Source organism: Eptesicus fuscus, chromosome 6 (assembly GCF_027574615.1).
Source record: "Eptesicus fuscus isolate TK198812 chromosome 6, DD_ASM_mEF_20220401, whole genome shotgun sequence".
Lineage (NCBI taxonomy): Eukaryota > Metazoa > Chordata > Mammalia > Chiroptera > Vespertilionidae > Eptesicus > Eptesicus fuscus.
In genome coordinates this window covers 24,009,690-24,022,845 of record NC_072478.1, presented here as the reverse complement: position 1 = coordinate 24,022,845, position 13,156 = coordinate 24,009,690, and the positions used below count along the sequence as shown (strand labels likewise).

At 53.6% G+C, this 13,156-nt stretch overlaps 1 protein-coding gene across 4 annotated transcripts in view; it reads left to right on the top strand.

Annotated features, from left to right (window-relative positions):
- PDE4A (phosphodiesterase 4A) overlaps window positions 1–8,246 on the top strand; it is a 47,865-nt gene extending 39,619 nt beyond the window's left edge. For all 4 annotated transcript variants that reach the window (XM_008158062.3, XM_008158061.3, XM_028134766.2 and 1 more), the window contains 8 exons: window positions 250–467; window positions 2,134–2,232; window positions 2,340–2,504; window positions 2,721–2,820; window positions 3,059–3,213; window positions 3,398–3,520; window positions 4,036–4,218; window positions 5,654–8,246. In XM_008158062.3, coding sequence (XP_008156284.2) covers window positions 250–467; window positions 2,134–2,232; window positions 2,340–2,504; window positions 2,721–2,820; window positions 3,059–3,213; window positions 3,398–3,520; window positions 4,036–4,218; window positions 5,654–6,337 — 1,727 coding nt within the window. In that variant the 3' untranslated portion in view covers window positions 6,338–8,246. The remainder of the gene's footprint in view (window positions 1–249; window positions 468–2,133; window positions 2,233–2,339; window positions 2,505–2,720; window positions 2,821–3,058; window positions 3,214–3,397; window positions 3,521–4,035; window positions 4,219–5,653) is intronic.
- Window positions 8,247–13,156: the final 4,910 nt, after the last annotated feature.

Genomic DNA, 13,156 nt, shown 5'->3' with positions numbered 1-13,156 from the left:
CCTTGCGATGGGACTGGGGCCACTTCCCAGCTCCTGGCAGACCCCAAAATCCCCACTCCAGCCCACCAACTTCCCCAAAAACTTCCTACCTCCCCTCTGGTTTCCAGCTATGGGTAACCAACAGCAGGACACCCAGAAGGAGTCTTCTGTCCTGGGCAAAACTTCCCAAAGCTAATGGGATGGGGGCTGAGGGCCAGATGAGGGAATCTCTGAGGGGGACCCGTGCTTACTCTCCTCCATCTTCTACAGACAAGCAGAATGACGTGGAGATCCCATCACCCACAATGAGGGATGGAGAAAGGGCACCTCGGCCGAGACCCTCCCACCAGCCCCCACCCCCGGAGCCACAGTTCCAGCCGATGTCTCACATCACGGGGGTGAAGAAGATGATGCATAGCAGCAGCCTGACAGACGCCAGCGTACCCCGCTTTGGGGTGAAGACAGACCAAGAGGAGCTCCTGGCCCAAGTGGGTGGGGGCCCAGCAGGGGCTGGGCTGGAGAGGGGCAGGGGTTCCTGGGGAAGGACTGGGTGTTGGGTTAGCCTGAGATGAGGATTGGGGTGGACGAGTCCCCAGAGCATTCCTACGAAACCTTCCGTAAACCCACACGGTGTAAAATGAAGCCGTTGCCGTTAATTGACGTGTCTTTATTTGGTTTATGATCAAAACACTTAACTACATCCAGTTTTACATGAAGTGTAACACCCTTACAAGCTCTCCTAGGCTTTTCTGATACTTAGGCCACATCTCGCTAATGGTTGCACAAAATAAACTGGCATAAAGCACAGGTGCTCACAGACACAGTTCACGGCTCTGGGGCCTGGATGCCCAGGAGCCCGGTGCGGTCCCTGGGAAGGAGTTTGGCAGGGCCGCTCTCGCTGCTCAGCGTGCTGGTGCTGCCGCCTGTGTAACCGCTGCTGCAAAACAAACGCTAAGCTAAACGCTGTTTTCTGTTGTGGCTTTTCCCCTTTTTTTGTAAAGGCAAACGTCCTCTTTGGATTTCCTTCAGTTAGCAGAAACTAAAGGTACTAATGTAGGTCTGTCATAAAAGCGAGGGGCGCCCTAGCTGGTTTAGCTCAATGGATACAGCGTCAGCCTGCAGACTGAGGTGTCCCGGGTTCGATTCCAGCCAAGGGCACATGCCGGGGTTTCAGGCTTGATCCCCAGTAGGGGGTGTGCAGGAGGCAGCCAATGAATGATTCTCCACATTGATGTTTCTATCTCTCTCTCTCCCTCTCCCTTCCTCTCTAAAATCAATAAGATATATTTTTTAAAAAAAAGCGAGGGGCATAACATGAACTTCCTGAGACTCTTGGGAGCAGGAGCGAAAGGAGCTAAGCAAGGAGGTGGTCTCCCTTGGAGCCTGGCCTCAGCTGGATCTCATGGGGAGCTGTGAACAGCACCGCAGAGAGGATCCCACCTTGAGGGGAGAGCGCTGGCCTCTGTCGCCCTGTGCCGTCACTGGCTGCCCCAGGGTGGATGGCATCATCCCCTCCATGTAGCCCCTGTGGGGACCAAAGCAGTTTTCAGGAGAATGGGGCAGCTGTGAGCCTTAGAAGCAACAGTCCCAGCAGCTAGGAGGTGGGCCATTGGTCAGTGAAGGGGATTTGGGCAGAACCCCAACAGTGTGCACGGCAGGCCAGACCTGGGTTTGGCGTCTGACCCTTCCGAGAGACCCTGAGCCAAGGGGCCCTCACATTGATTTGTACAATAGACGTGCTGCTCTCTCAGTGGCTCACTCAGCCGCCATTTATTGTAGCCCTCTGTGAGCTGACCCTGGCCAGTGCTGCCTTGGGTCCCCCAGTGTTTAGCTGGCTCTGTTCTGGATCCTGGGAAGACATGGAAATTTAGCCCATGTTTCTTTCCTCCTGGCCCCCATGAGCAGTTTAGCTCGAGGCTCCAGGGTCTTGGGTAAATCACATCCCTTCTCTGCCCCTGTCAAATGAGACCAAGTGCTTAGTGCAGTGCCTGGCAGATAAGTCGCTGTGGTTGCTTTGCTCTTTCTCAGCCCAGTAGGACCTGGGCTGTAAATTCTATACTACTGAGCATGCCACCCCCTGGGTCAGCAATAATGGCGCTGCTTTCAGACCTAAGCCCTCACAGGCTCCTGATGTCTGGCCTCCATCTCCTCCAGGAACTGGAGGACCTGAACAAGTGGGGCCTGAACATCTTCCACGTGTCAGATTATGCCCGGGGCCGTTCCCTCAGCTGCGTCATGTACACCATATTCCAGGTAGGGGGGCGCTGAGTGGGGCTGGGTGAGGGGCAGTGTGAGGGAGGGGGCCAGGGCGGGGAGCTAAGGGCTAGTGGGGGTCACCGCCCCTCCATACCTGTCCTCAGGAACGGGACCTCCTGAAGAAGTTCCACATCCCGGTGGACACGATGGTGACATATATGCTGACTCTGGAGGACCACTACCACCAGGACGTGGCCTACCACAACAGCCTGCACGCCGCCGATGTGCTGCAGTCCACCCACGTGCTGCTGGCCACACCTGCGCTGGACGTGAGCACCGCCTCACCCCGTCCCCCTAACACCCCCCTACCCCCCCGCTTTGCCCCTCTCTGACTGCCCATCTCTGGTCTGTTTATCGCTCTGACTCTGGGCCTCTGACCTCCGTCTCTCTGTGACCCTGTTCCTCTCTCTGATCCTTCTCTTTTTCCTTCTGATCCCCCATCTTTCTAACCCCGTGTCTCTCTGACTCCCTCTCTCTGCCTCCAGGCTGTGTTCACGGACCTGGAGATCCTCGCCGCCCTCTTCGCGGCTGCCATCCACGACGTGGACCACCCTGGGGTCTCCAACCAGTTCCTCATCAACACCAGTGAGTGGCCCTCCGCGGGGGCGGGGCCTGTTGGCTGGAGGGGGCGGGGCCTGTTGGCTGGATGGGCGGGGCCTGTTGGCTGGAGGGGGCGGGGCCTGTTGGGATGGTGGGCGGGGCCTGTTGGCTGGATGGGCGGGGCCTGTTGGCTGGAGGGGGCGGGGCCTGTTGGGATGGAGCGGGCGGGCGGGGCCCACCTGTGGGCGCTCTCTCCCCCTGACCTCCCGCCCCGCCTGGGCAGATTCGGAGCTGGCGCTCATGTACAATGACGAGTCGGTGCTGGAGAACCACCACCTGGCCGTGGGCTTCAAGCTGCTGCAGCAGGACAACTGTGACATCTTCCAGAACCTCAGCAAACGCCAGCGGCAGAGCCTGCGCAAGATGGTCATCGACATGGTGGGCGGGGCGGGGGCAGAGCGGGAAAGGTCGGCTCTGAGGGGTGGCACCTTGGGAAGGTCTGAGTTCTTTTGGCGGGACCTGTGGGGACCGGTTGTACCCAGGGAACACTGGAGAAGCTCCGGCCGGCCAGCGGTCTGGCGGGGAGAGTCCGTGGCCCCTGTGACAGCCCCCCTGTCCACAGGTGCTGGCCACCGACATGTCCAAGCATATGACGCTCCTAGCTGACCTGAAGACCATGGTAGAAACCAAGAAAGTGACCAGCTCAGGGGTCCTCCTGCTGGACAACTACTCCGACCGCATCCAGGTGCCCCTTCACACATCCTATAAGAAGACTGGCCCCTCCCCCTCCCCTCCACCCTGCAGACCTGGGTTGCTGCCCCTCTCGGAGCCTCCAGCTCTCTTCTTGCCCATCTTCCTGTCTGTTTTTCTCTCTCCCCTCCCATCTTCCCCTTCCAATCCCCACCTGCCTTCCCATCTCCCCCCACTTCCTACCATCTCCCCCAATTCTTTCTTCCCTTCACCAACCCCTCCCTGCCCCTCCCTTCCCCTCTTCCCCACCATCTTCTCTCCCCCACTTCCCCTACCTCCCTCCATCTCCCCCACACCTCCCTCCCTCCATTTTCCTCCTTCCCTCTGCCCTTTCCTCCATTAACCCCTTCTTATCTCCCTCCTCTCCCCGACTCATCTCCCCCTTTATTCCTCTGTCTCTCTTCATCTTCCCCTCACCCACTCTCCCCCCAAGGGGGGGAGGTAAGGAAGCCTGAAGCCTCAGACTGGGACAGGGGGAGCATGGCCTCTGAAGGCCCGTGCCCTGTGCAGGTCCTGAGGAACATGGTGCACTGTGCGGACCTCAGCAACCCCACCAAGCCGCTGGACCTGTACCGCCAGTGGACAGACCGCATCATGGCCGAGTTCTTCCAGCAGGGCGACCGGGAACGGGAGCGTGGCATGGAGATCAGCCCCATGTGCGATAAGCACACGGCCTCGGTGGAGAAGTCTCAGGTACACCAGCCTCCCGCCTCATCCGCGCCTGGAGCTTCAAGCCCAGAAGGTCCTGACCTGCTTCAAGTCTTAGTTTGTTTTTCTTTCGATGTTTGTTTGTATTTTTTAAATATATATTTGTACTGATTTCAGAGAGGGAGAGAGAGATAGAAACATCGATGATGAGAGAGAATCACTGATCGACTGCCTCCTGCAAACCCCACACTAGGGATCCAGCCAGCAACCCGAGCAGGTGCCCTGACCTGGGAATTGAACCATGACCTCCTGATTCATAGGTCAACGCTCAACCACGGAGCCATGCTGGCAGGGCATTCTTTTCTTTTCTTTTCTTTTTTGTAAATATATTTTATTGATTTTTTTTACAGAGAGGAAGGGAGAGGGATAGAGAGTTAGAAACATCAATCAGCTGCCTCCTGCACACCCCCTACTGGGGATGTGCCGGCAACCAGGGTACATGCCCTTGACTGGAATCGAACCTGGGACCCTTAAGTCCGCAGGCCAACGCTCTATCCACTGAGCCAAACCGCTTAGGGTGAGGGCATTCTTTTCTATCTTGATGGGAAATACGCAGCATTTTCTCCTCCACAGAACAACCAAACTGAGCCTCTGGCACACACATCTTCAGACAGTTCTAACTCATTTGCAGCAACTGCCATAGTATCACTAATGCTTAGCTGGCCCTTAGTTACAGGCCTTATGCTGATTCAGCCTGTTTCTGGTATCCTAACTTGGCCAGTGAATCGGTCCCTGATTTTTAGAGGATTTTGAAATGGGATGCATTGACTTGTCTACTAGTATATGTGCTGATTAATTTAACAAGAGGGACAGGAATGCCCTCTCATAAAAAACTCAGCACTTAAGTGTGAATGTAAGAGTTTCTCACCCTCCCCGCTTCTAGTCTCCTCCCAGTGAGACCCACCTTTTCCAGTTTGGTGTGTATGCCCTTCTAGACCGGGATTACCCAGCCTTGGCTGGGTTGGCAGTTGGGGCCAGATCCTTCTCTGTGGTGGGGCCGTCCTGTGCATCTTATGGTGTTGAGCGGCATCCTTGGCCTTCACCCACTAGATGCCAGGAACACCCTTCCCTTTCTGGGCATAACAATCAAAAATGTCTCTAGACATTTTCAAATGTCTCCTGGGCCTGCAGATCATCCCCACACTTGATGAAAGCCAGTTTCATAGTTTTATTATATAGTTACTAGAGACCCAGTGCACAGATTCGTGCACTGGTGGGGTCCCTCGGCCTGGTCTGTGCCCTCTCACAATCGGGGACCCTTCGGGGGATGTCGGAGAGCTGGTTTCGTCCTGATCCCACAGGCCAGCTGAAAACTACATTTCCCAGTCTCCCTTTTAAATTTTATTAGATCCCTCAGCATGGCGGTGCCATCTTTACCACTGCGGCCACAGGTTCATTATCCTTCTTCTCCCTTCCCCAGGTGGGTTTCATCGACTATATTGTGCACCCACTGTGGGAGACATGGGCTGACTTGGTCCACCCAGATGCCCAGGAGATCCTGGACACATTGGAAGATAACCGGGACTGGTACTACAGCGCCATTCGGCAGAGTCCGTCGCCACCACCTGAGGAGGAGCCGGAGGGGCCAGACCACCCAACCCCTCCTGATAAGTTCCAATTTGAGCTGACGCTGGATGAAGAGGAGGAGGAGGCGGTGTCCTCTGCCCTGGGTGCAGTTGAGGTGCAGGAATTATTCATGGCTCAGGATGCACCCCCAGCGGAGGAACTGTTGGATGTCGATGGCCAAGATGCATCCACGGAGGTGGGGGTGGAGGAAATGTCCTTGACACAGCAAGCAGACAGTGTGGCTGTGGGCCAGGATGAGTCCACATCCCCAGATGCATCGGTGGATGCCATGGGCTGTAGCAGCTCCCACGCCCTGTCTCCAGAGAGCCCCGCTCTGCCTGCCTTGAGGACCCCACCCACTCCAGAGGCTGCCCCGGGCCTCCGGGGCCTCCCCTCCAAGGCAGCCGAGGTGGGGGCCCAGAAAGAGCATCATCAGGCTGCCAAGAGGGCGTGCTGTGCCTGCACAGGGACACTGGGCGAGGACCCACACACACTCCCAGCCCCTGGTGGGTGGGGGTCTGCTGGAGGCCCTACCTGAGCCTCAGCCTCTACACCCTTTCACCCTTCCTGCCTCCTTTCACCACCATCGTCCCCCGACTGCCTCCTTCACTGCCTCAAAGACTCTTCGGCCTCCTGAGAAAAAAGAAAACAGAAAAGTGGGGTTTTTTTCTCTTTTCTTTTTTTCCCCTTTCCTCCCCACCCCCAACCCAACCCACGGGGCCACATTTTGGAGGTGGGGCCTGGGGAAGGAGGGGCTGAGGTTCTGGAAGGGGTTTTATTTTTGGAATTTTCATTGTTACATTTTTAGAAAAAAGAAAAAAAAAACAGGGAAAAAAAAAACAAAACAGGATGAAACACAGCAACTGTAGATGCTCCTGTTCCCGGCTCCCCTGGTCCATCTCCGACCCCTCCCCCCTCCCAGGCCCCAGGCCCAGTCTTCCAGCCTCTGTGGGCTCTCCACCTGAGCCCAAGCAGGCGTAAGGTCTCCTTCCAGGCTCTTCCTAAATTTGGAGGGTTTCTAGAATCCAGCCAGGGAATAGCCATTCTGGGCAGGAGCCCAGTGGGGCGGGTCACTGTGAGAGGCCCCAGCTCCAGCCCCTCTCAGGCTCACTGCCTCCCCGCCAAGTCTTCCACCTCATTTTGCACAAACCTGGCAATATTGACTCGGGGACAGGCGTGGGGATGCTGTACAACTTAGGATGCTGGGAGGGGAAGGTGTGAAGGGGACGTTTGCACCACCAGCCTGGGGTCTGAGCTCTGAGGAGGGCCTGATCCTCCCTCCACTTGCCACCCCCTTCCCCTTCCACTTTGGGTTCCGTTTGACTTTTCTCCATTTGGGGGGACAGCTCCAAGCTGCACCCCCTGCTTCCAGCTGCTTCTCCTCTTGTTTCTGCCTTAATGATTCTCATGGCCATAGGAGAGGGTTGCAGTGGCTCCCACCTGCACCTTGGGTGGGGCGGGGCCAGACCCAGAGCCCCATCCTAGGCATCCCCCCAGCATCCTCCTGCCCCCCTCCCTGACCCTTTGCCCTAGGAGGAAGCAATAATGGTGTACACCCACATTCCCTTTCTGGGCCTCCCTACCCTGGCACCAAAGTCATTTCTCCTTTGTTCCACCTTGCCAAGCTTCCCCTTGTCCCCTAACTATTCCCCAAGCAATATGACAGACAGATGCAAGGCCATTTCTCTCCAAGCCATGGGGGACTGTTTGGAAGGAAGGACCCCCTCCTCCCTCTCCCCTATTCCCCGTGGCCTGGTTCTGCAGTTGGGTGGGGCAGGGCCTCTCTCATTGCCCCCACCCCTTCGATTCTGAGCACACGGTACTGTAGCCTCCCCCTCCCTGCAGCCTTCCATCTGTCTGTCTATCCCACTGGGGAGTACCACCCTCTCCCACCCTCATGATACTGTACAGGGTTCATTTTTGTAGCGCAAGTAGTTTCTGTCCTAGCCGGCAACCGGAGTGGGCCTTTTTTGTTTGTTTTCTTGTTTTCCTTTCTTTCTTTTTCTTTGTACATACTGTAAGGTTGGTTTGTAAATTTATTCTACAGAGGCAAAAAGGGAAAATAAATTTGCCCTTCCCCGGCTGACCCAGTCAGGGAAGGAAGGGTGGGGATCTCCCAAGAGGGAGAATCCCTATTCCAGTTGTATTATACCAACTGTACCATAGACCCCAAAAGGGTGGGCTCGGCGCTGTTTGATGGGGAGTCGGTTCATCCAGGGGGTGAGGGCTGGGCAGAGCCTGTCCCTCCCCCTGCCCAGGGCTGGGTTCAACTGGCAACAGTTGAGATGGACCATCCCACCCCCAATCAGGGCTCCTCTTTCCATGGGGGGTGCACAAGACCCCCGGGAGGTACTCCAGTTTATCCACTTTGAGGGTCAATCAATCAGTCCATTGATCGATGATAATCTTTCGATCTTGTCTCCAATTAAACCGAGGCTTTCACTGATCTTCCTGGCTAACGTGGCTTTCTTTCCCACCTGGTCCTTGAGGTGCGCCTCTCCAGCACTGTCTGCCTGGGGCGGGAGGTGAGGGAAGGGGGTTCTGACCCTATCCCTCCCCAAGTACATGGAACTTGAGGGGGTTGCAGGGAGCTTGGCGGAAAGCAGCTTCCAGGCGTGGGCTAGGTCCTGGCCCAGGGAACTCCAGGTTGTAAAACGGAGGTTGAGACCATGCAGTCTGTGGAGGCCAGCAGACCCAGGTAACCTCGCTTCTCCCACACAGAACATATCTGACACAACTCGGGTTCTTCTGGAATCTCAAAACCACCCCTGGAAACCTCCAGGTGGCCTGTTGACACCTTCACCATAAATGACACTTCTGGCTGCCAGGTCATGATAAAAGGTTTTGGGCAAATTCTGCCGTGTAGACGTTAAACTTGATTACCAGGCACAAGAGAATCTACACCTGTAAATCCCATGAATTCCCAGCATTCTGTCCATGTTGGTGTTGCAACCTTCATGTTGCATGAAAACAAAACCAAGGCACAAACCTGAATAATTTAAAGGCAGGATTCTGTGTTGCTTCGGGCCTGGTAGTCTCATGGGTATCAGGCAAGCTGAACCCTCCAAATTAATAACGACTGGACAAAGAACAGGCTTGGGTTATAAACTGTTTTCTAATTTGTTCATACAAAGTTAGAGAGTGAGTGAGTCTCATATTTTAACCAATCCACATTATTTTAATACTATTAATTCCACCCGTGGGAGCCCCCTTTTCCAACCTTTACCAGGCTAATTAATGAGCCCCCAATTTCACCTATTCAATGGTGCTGCCCTGGCCTCAGTTGGTTGGGCATTGTCTCATGTACCTAAAGGTTGCTGGTTCAATTCCCAGTCAGGGCATATGCCCAGGTTGATGGATGTTTCACTCTCACATCCATATTTCTCTTTCTCTCCCTCTCCCTTCCTCTCTCTCTAAAAAATCTTAAACAACAAAAACACAAACGGTGCTGACATTCATTATGCTAACGAGCAAAACTCCCCAGGTAGATAGAGATATGGATAGGGGAAGTGTTTGTGATGTGGGCTTTTGGACTAGAATACTGGCTGCCTCTGGGATGTAATAAGCAAATACACACACACACACACGCGCACACACACACACATACACACACACATACACACACACGCACACACGCACACACACAGTACTTGAGTGGTTAAGCACCGTGGGATCAGTGGATGTATATATTACAGCTTGTGTGTTTTGAAACAAAATGAAGAGAGCTTCCTTGACTCTAAGGAAAAGTTTGACACACCTACTCTGCCATCCATCACTAGCACCAGAACCAGTTTGGATCCCAGCTCTAGCTGTGTGCCCTAGGGTGTGATCTCTCTGACCTCAGTTGTCTCCTCTGTAAAACGGGATAAAAATCTCAGACTTATGGAGTCAGTCTTGAGCAGCGCTGTCCAGTTGAAACCTTCTATGATGGGAATGTCCTATGTCTGTGCTATCAACATAGTAGCCACTAGCCCCATGTGGCTATGAAGCACTTGAAATATCGCTAGTGCAACTGAGAAACTGGAGTTTTAATTTTCCTTTACATTAAGTAGCCACACGTAGCCGATGGCTACTGTATCAGACTGCACAGTTCTGGGACCTAAGTCTGAGAGGGATGGAGAGGATTTAGTGCATCTAGGTTTGTGTATGCTTGACTGTGGTTTAAAGATTCACAGTAGATATCCTGGCCCAGAGGAGTGGAGGCAGCCTGGGCCCAGAGAGGAGAAGCAACGCTGGAAAACTAGCTAGAAGTTTCCAGAGAATCTGAACTTTGTGCAAGAAGCAGAGAGGAGAACCAGCTCTTTCCCCAAGGGTGTTTCAAAGGGAGGCAGAGTCGGGGAAAGGGTATCAGGATGGGGGTCAGGAGGCAACAATACTCACCCCAGATTGCAGGGGATGGCCAGGTGGGCCCGGGTTAGCCTTTTTACTCCAGGCCTCAGTTTCCCCCAGTGTAAAAGGGCAGGCGTGATGTCCCAAATGTCTTTGGTGTTGGGACAAAGTTGACAGGCTGAGAATGTTGGTCAAAGGGCAGAGGTGGCATGTGACCATCACTGGCTCTTTAAAATCCTCCTGATGGGGAGTTCAGCTTTCCTCAGGAGAAGATGACCAAGGGCAGGGAGGCCTTGTAATCTGAATAGGGCTGGGTAAACTGGAGAAGGGGTGGAGTCAGTTTATTCTCTGAAGTTGACATCAGCCCCTTGCAGGCTACAGAGTCTTAAGCAAACAGCTCCGCCTCTCCCAGCCTTTCCAGGGCTCTGATCTCATTAGGAGGATTATTTTATTCACTCTCCAGCGATCCTCGAGGTATGTACTATCATAGGCTCTGTTTTGCAGGAGAGGAAACTGAGGCCAAAAAAGGATTTCACAATGTTGGGGAAATTCCGGGAAATAAGGCCAGGATCTCACTTTACCTGGTGCCTGTTCCACAATGATAGCTGCCTGATACTTTTATATTATTACCGCTATTTTATTTCACACACACAAAATCTTGAGATGTGGGTAATATTTTTCCCTCTTTCACAGCATAAAACTACAGGGAAGTACAAATGAAAAGCACTGTTTTCCTTTTTTATCTATTGGCAAATAATGAATATATAAACCATTCTGGGCTGGGCAAAGCACTTTTATAGCTCGTTAGTGCTCGTGGAAGTTGACACACAGAACTTCCCAGGAGTGATCTGTCAATATTTATCAAAAACATAACAACTGTGCGTGCATTTTGACCCAGCCATTGCAGTTTTAAAAGTACTTATCCTAAAGAAACAGTTGGATGAAAACCATAAGATGCAGGTACAAAAGGCCCACACTGGTGTTGGTCAGAATATTAAAGAATTATTAAAGACCCAGGTGTCCAACCTAGGGAGTCATTAAATTATGCTTTGCTGGCACAATGGAATAATATGCAGTCATTAAGAACAATAAGGTGAGTGCTGGCCTGTGTTTCTCAGTAGTTAGTGTGTCGTCAGCCTGTCCTGGAAGGGTCAGGGTTATATTCTCAGTCAAGGGCACATACCTGGGTTGCAGGTTCGATCCCCAGTCGGAGCTTGTGCAGAAGACAACCAATTGATATGTCTCTCACATCAATGTTTCCTTCTCTCTCTCTCTCTTTCTCTCTCTTTCTCTCCCCCCTCCCTCCCTTCCACTCCCTCTAAAAAGCAATGGAAAAACAGCCTCAGGTGAGGATTAAACAATAAGGTGAGTCTACATTGAAATGACAAGATGTTTAACGTGAGAAGGGCAGGTTTCAAAACATTCTGCATTATATATGATCCTACTAAAAAATATGTGCAGCTTGTCCATCAAAATATTAACAGTTCGCCAATGGGAGGATTAAAAGAGATCTGTGTTTTCTGTTCTGTAATCTTAGCAGTGAGCATGTTTTAAGTACTTTTATAATCAAGGGGAAAGTTATTCCATAATCAGAAGAAATAAAAGCTGGTAGTTGTTATCTGGGAACCACAAAGGCATGGTAGATAAGCACGCAGGCTCTGGATTCAACTTGCGGGGTTCTAGTTCCGACTCTGCCAGTTAATGATTGGGTTAGTCTGAGCAGGTGACTTACCGGCTCTGTACCTCAGTTTCCCTCGTTGTAAAATGCAAATAATAACAGCCCAGGTTTTCTAGGCGATTACTATGTGCCGGGCACTGTTTGTTTTACGCATTGCACTTAATTCTCACAAGAGCCTATAAAGTAGATAATATTGTTATAAAATGGGTCATAGACAGGGCACCCAATCTGTGGGAGCTCGAGTCCCCGAGCGCCCCTAGAATAGCGCTAAGGAACTACAGCCGGGCAGAAAGTCGCGCACGCGCAGACCGGGAAGGAGGCGTGGCGAGGGAGGGCAGGCGGGAGATTTTCCCGCGACGCGATTGGCTGGCCCGCGAGGGGCGGGCCGTTCGCCTTCAGAGCCCGAGGGCTCGGCGAGCGGAGGGACGCGGACTGAAGCAGGTGAGACGAACCCCTGAGGCGGGCGAGGGGACCTGCTGTCAGGTGTCACTCCCTTCCGGAGAGGGACCACAACGTCGGTTCCACTTTCTTAGAGGAACCCCAGCGTCACCCGCCCTGTCCTGAGAGTACCCTGGCGTCATCCCCCCCCCCCCCAACACACACACACACTTCTTGAGGGTAACACCGGACGCCGCCCCTTTCTCCTGAGAGTGATCCCTGAGGCGCCCACCTTTCCCAGGAAGGACCCCGGCGTCCTTTCTCCGTCCTGAGGTGAACCCTAACATCGGTTCTTCCTCCTGAGAGTGACGTCAGAGCCGTCCCCGCTTCCTTCGGTGTGGACAGGACCCTGGTCTCAGTCCCCTTCCTGATGGGGCCCCAGAATCCTTCCTGAGGGAGACTGGCGTCACGCCCTCTTCCTGAGGGGTCCCCTCCCGTGACTTTCTCTCTTCCTACGGGGACCCCAGGTCACACCCGCTTCCTCAAAGGTCCCCAGTATGGTTCCTGCTTCCTGGGAAGTGGCCTGACTCTGTCCCCCTCCCCCTTTCCTGATGGTTTCCTGTCATTGCCATCCTCACTCCCTGAACGGACCATTATCCCCCTTTGCTCTGAGGTGTCCCCTTCCTCCCTTCCAATTTGAGGTGCCCCCGTGCAAAAAGGCTCCAGTGGTTCCCACACATATGAGAAGCCGCCTCCTGCGCTCCCCTTCCCCAGTTGGGGAGAAGGGAAGGCAAGACTCAGACCACCCTCGGGCCGGCTGGGGCCTGGGGCCTGGGGCAGGGAGTGAAACCAGCTTATAAAGGAACTCACTGTGTCACAGGAGAAATCATTTAAGGAACTGGGGCTGTTTCTCCTAAAAATGGAAGCTGCAGGAAGGGTCTAAAGCTGCCTTAAACTATGTATCAAGCACTT